The sequence below is a fragment of the Oryx dammah genome, unplaced genomic scaffold (genome assembly GCF_014754425.2).
Source record: "Oryx dammah isolate SB20612 unplaced genomic scaffold, SCBI_Odam_1.1 HiC_scaffold_1064, whole genome shotgun sequence".
Lineage (NCBI taxonomy): Eukaryota > Metazoa > Chordata > Mammalia > Artiodactyla > Bovidae > Oryx > Oryx dammah.
In genome coordinates this window covers 1-3,819 of record NW_024071203.1, presented here as the reverse complement: position 1 = coordinate 3,819, position 3,819 = coordinate 1, and the positions used below count along the sequence as shown (strand labels likewise).

The following is a 3,819-nucleotide window of genomic DNA, read 5'->3' as shown; positions in this document are numbered from 1 at the left end:
TGCGGTGTTGGAGAAGACTCTTGAGAGTCCCTTGGACAGCAAGGAGATCAAACAAATCCATCCTAAAGGAAATCAACCCTGAATATTCATTGGAAGGGCTGATGCTGAAGGTGAAGCTTCAATACTCTGGCCACCTGATGTGAGAGCTGACTCATTGGAAAAGACCGTGATGCTGGTAAAGACTGAGGGCAGGAGGAGAAGGGGACGACAGAGGATGAGATGGTCGGATGGCATCACTGATTCGATGGACAAGAGTTTGAGCAAACTCCACGGGGTCGCAAAGAGTCGTATGTAACTTAGCAACTGAATAACAACATACATTCTGGGACCTGGCCCAGATGCTACTGAATCAAGATAGCTGACTGTTGAACCTTGAAATACGTGATTTTAAATGAACTTTTTAAGTGACTCTGATGCTCCTGGCCTCATAAGCAGAGTGATGAACAGTGCTAACTACAGAATAAACACTTTCCATATGGAATGTGAATTTTCTATAGTGTGCCTAGGCAGACAATATTATCATATTCATGGGTAAGCTTCAGTTTGTCTTATTTTCCTGGGTAATGAAACCTCATGATTTCCCTGTCTTCATACTTTATGAGTCCCTCATTATATATATTATTATTGGCCAGGCAGGCAGGTGAGATGGGGTTAGAGAAAAGAGCACAAAGCGGGCTATGAAGGTCCAGGAAGCAGAAGGGTACCAGAGCCTGTCTGGGCTTCCTTCTGGCGCAGGCAGCTTGCAGTCAGAGAGAGATGCTACGCTGAGCTGCTTACCATGGCGAAGCCAATGTCTGCTTTCTTCAGGGCCGGCCCGTCATTGGTGCCATCACCGGTGACAGCCACCACCTGTCGCTGGTCCCCGACAGTGCTGTCGATGATGCCTGGGGAGACAGGTGCAATGCAGGGAGGTCAGGGCCCACTTGCCCACAGAAGAGGCTTTTCCGGTCTTCCTCTCTAATCCCTGTCACTACCTCCCTTTTTACGCTCTTTCCTTCTTTTTCCCTATGCTGGAGGTTTTATAGCGTTACCAAATGGCAGTAAATTGTTTCACAGGTAGCAATCTAAGCCAAGAAAGCCTGACCTCATCAGATATCCTGTCCGGTACATCAAGACAGCTATTATGTAGTCGAAAAAGCACTGCATGATTTGAAGGCAGAGACTCAGAGGTTGAACGATAACACTTCCATTTACCAGTTGGGCAATCCAGATAAGTTACGTGTCGTCTCAGCCTCAAGCTTTCTTTTTTGCAAAATGGGAAGAGCTTAACCTGTAGTGCCTAATTCCCAGTACTATCGACAAACAAGACATGGTAATGTTTTAAAACGACTTCATCATATAGCTTATACTCACCAGGTGCTCAGATGTTTGCTAACCTGCATGTTCTTCCCATGAGCTGGGAAGCTCTCCTAGGCCTCCCTATTCAGGATGGAGAGTTGCTTTGGCTTTGGTTCTGTATCTGTGCTCGCCCTGGTCTGCCTTCCTCTATCCCACGCACCTGCTCAGGAGCCGACCTCACCTTTCACCAGCGTGTGCTTGTCAGCGGGGGAAGACCGCGCCAGCACTCAGAGCTTAGGCCAGATCCTGTCCAGCTTTTCCTGCTCTACCTGCAGCAGCAGACACACCTGGGTCAGTCAAGCTCAGGGAAGTCTCCACACACGCCAAGCTCCTGGGGCAGCTGGTGTCCCAGGGCCCCCCAGGAGTGTGACCCTGGCCTCCAGCAGAGGCGAAGCAGCCAGCTCGGCTCCAAGGGTGGGTTCACAGATGCTGACCGTTCAGGCCCTGCTTGTCTCCTTTTCCTCCCGATTCCCTCCCTGGGAGCCAACCCCCTAGTTTTGAGACCCGAGACGGAAGGTGGGACCCTTCACTGTTGGCTGAAGTAGTGCCTCTGAGGTCTTAGCTTCGATCTCAACTTAGACCAGAAGCTGTGGCCTTAGACCACACTCTACTTAGACCAGGAGCTGTGGCCTTCCCACACCCAGGTCATACCCTGTCGCCAGCCCGAGCCCCTGCCAGTCACAGGGCAGGGGCACAGGAGGGGCGGGGTAGAGGAGAATCAGGGAAAGTCACCCCACGACTGGAGAAAACGGGGAGACGTGAAAAGTGAGTCTCCAAGGTAGCTTGTGAATGAATACAGTGAGAAGGAAAAATTCCCGATTTTACCATCTGAGCAGCTTTGGTAAAAGGCACGTCTCACTGTGAATAGGTTTTCATTTAAAAATCATCTGCTTTCTCCCACCTGTCCCGGATGCCTTACACACGCACCAGCCTTCCCCTAATGCAGGAGGCTCTGATTCCACCACCTAAAGCTCACCTCGCCCTTCTCGTTTCGGATGAGGCGATTGAACTCTTTGCCTTCTAAGCACAGGAAGTCGTCCCCGGCCGTCACGATGCCGCACTTGATGGCGATGGCGCGGGCTGTGTTGACGTTGTCCCCCGTCACCATCCTGACAGTGATGCCCGCTCGCCTGCACTTGGCGATGGCTTCTGGCACCTGCGGAGAGTGAAGCAAGCGGAGAGGGGAGCCGGGGCGGCGAGGCCTGGCCATCGGCTTCTGCTCAGCTGTCCCTCGCTGCGGACAGGAGAGAGGCTCCCTCGAAGTAGAACCACGCGGCGAAGGCCGAGTCTGGTCAGCTTCGTGTTGCTTGGTGCCCCCTTACTTCTGTCCTACCCATGAAACTCACATTTGAATTTGCCTTACTGCACCATGAGTTGAGGGCTTCCCAGGTGGCGCCAGTGGTAAAGAACCCGCCTGCCAATGCAGGAGGCATGGGTTTGATCCCTGGGTCGGGAAGAGTCCCTGGAGGAGGGCATGGCAGCCCACTCCAGGATTCTTGCCTGGAGAATCCCATGGACAGAGGAGCCTGGCGGGCTACAGTCCGTGGGGTTGCAGAGTCAGACACGACTGAGCGACTTGGCACGAATGCACGCGCCACGAGCAGAAGGGGAGCTCTGCCTCAGGAGCCAGGTGTAGAGGCTTATTCTCTCACTTACAGTCTAGATTTCTCAGCAGGGCACGCTGGACCTTTTGAGATTTTACCACTGCCTTCCTTTCCAGCAGAAGTTTGAACTACCTCCCACCCCTGGCACATACTCCAACCACATCAGTTCTTTTAAGTTTCCCAATTGCATGACACCCCGTCATGCCTCCCAAAGTTGAGAGTAGTGTGGAGCTACTCTACGGGTGCCTGACAAGATGTGTTGATTGAAGGGACGTGACCAGAGCCAAAGTTGGTGTCTCAGTTAATTTCATCTCCTCACTATTCTTAAGTGCCAAACTGTTATTAGCCCAGTAAAACCTATGCTTCTCACCCCATAGACGGCATGAACCACAGGAAGTGGGATTGCCACTTTATATTAGTTCAGTAAGCTACAGTAGTTCTGTGAAGCAGGAAGCACAGAAACGTCTATCCCAGCAAATGAGAAGCAGTTAGGGGACTTGCCTGTTTCCTACAGCTAGAAACGGAGCTGGTACCGCAGTTCCCGTGACTGCTGCATGGTTGCTCATTAGGTCACAGCGGGCCAGTGCAGGGGCCGTGGCCGCTGGAAGACTCCCCTTCATGCTTCCCAGCCCTGTTCCCAAGTCAGAGCCTCACCTCCGGGCGCACAGGGTCCTCGATGCCCACCACTGCGATACCGGTCAGCTCAGTGAGGATCTCGCTCTCATTGTCCCACGGGGGCTCTCCATCATCGAAATCCCGGTAAGCGATGCAGAGAGTCCGCAGCCCCTCACAGGCCATGGGCTCGATGACGGTGCGGACCGTCTCATATCGGTCCTTATTCTTGAATGGCATGGCCTCCCCCTTTTTGTCCAGGATT

The 3,819-nt window shown here is 52.7% G+C and overlaps 1 protein-coding gene and 1 long non-coding RNA gene across 2 annotated transcripts; one reads left to right on the top strand and one right to left on the bottom strand.

Annotated features, from left to right (window-relative positions):
* Positions 1–247: 247 nt before the first annotated feature.
* LOC120859455 (plasma membrane calcium-transporting ATPase 4-like) lies at positions 248–3,813 on the bottom strand. The gene is made up of 4 exons (XM_040235556.1): positions 3,597–3,813; positions 2,315–2,494; positions 1,520–1,607; positions 248–884 (listed from the first exon to the last, which is right to left on the bottom strand). The coding sequence occupies exons 1-3, from the start codon at positions 3,792–3,794 to the stop codon at positions 1,566–1,568; spliced, it is 420 nt and encodes a 139-aa protein (XP_040091490.1). The 5' UTR covers positions 3,795–3,813; the 3' UTR covers positions 248–884; positions 1,520–1,565.
* LOC120859456 lies at positions 880–1,321 on the top strand. Its single transcript, XR_005720088.1, has 2 exons — positions 880–1,125; positions 1,156–1,321. It is a non-coding gene; the product is annotated as an uncharacterized LOC120859456 (long non-coding RNA).
* Positions 3,814–3,819: the final 6 nt, after the last annotated feature.

Excerpts from the sequence above, each read along its gene's own strand:
- LOC120859455 (XM_040235556.1), bottom strand. The coding sequence starts at position 3,794 with ATGCCATTCAAGAATAAGGACCGATATGAGACGGTCCGCACCGTCATC. Across the intron at positions 2,495-3,596 it reads AGGACCCTGTGCGCCCGGAG|GTGCCAGAAGCCATCGCCAA; the intron begins GTGAGGCTCTGA and ends CACTCTCCGCAG. Across the intron at positions 1,608-2,314 it reads TCCGAAACGAGAAGGGCGAG|GTAGAGCAGGAAAAGCTGGA; the intron begins GTGAGCTTTAGG and ends CTGCTGCTGCAG.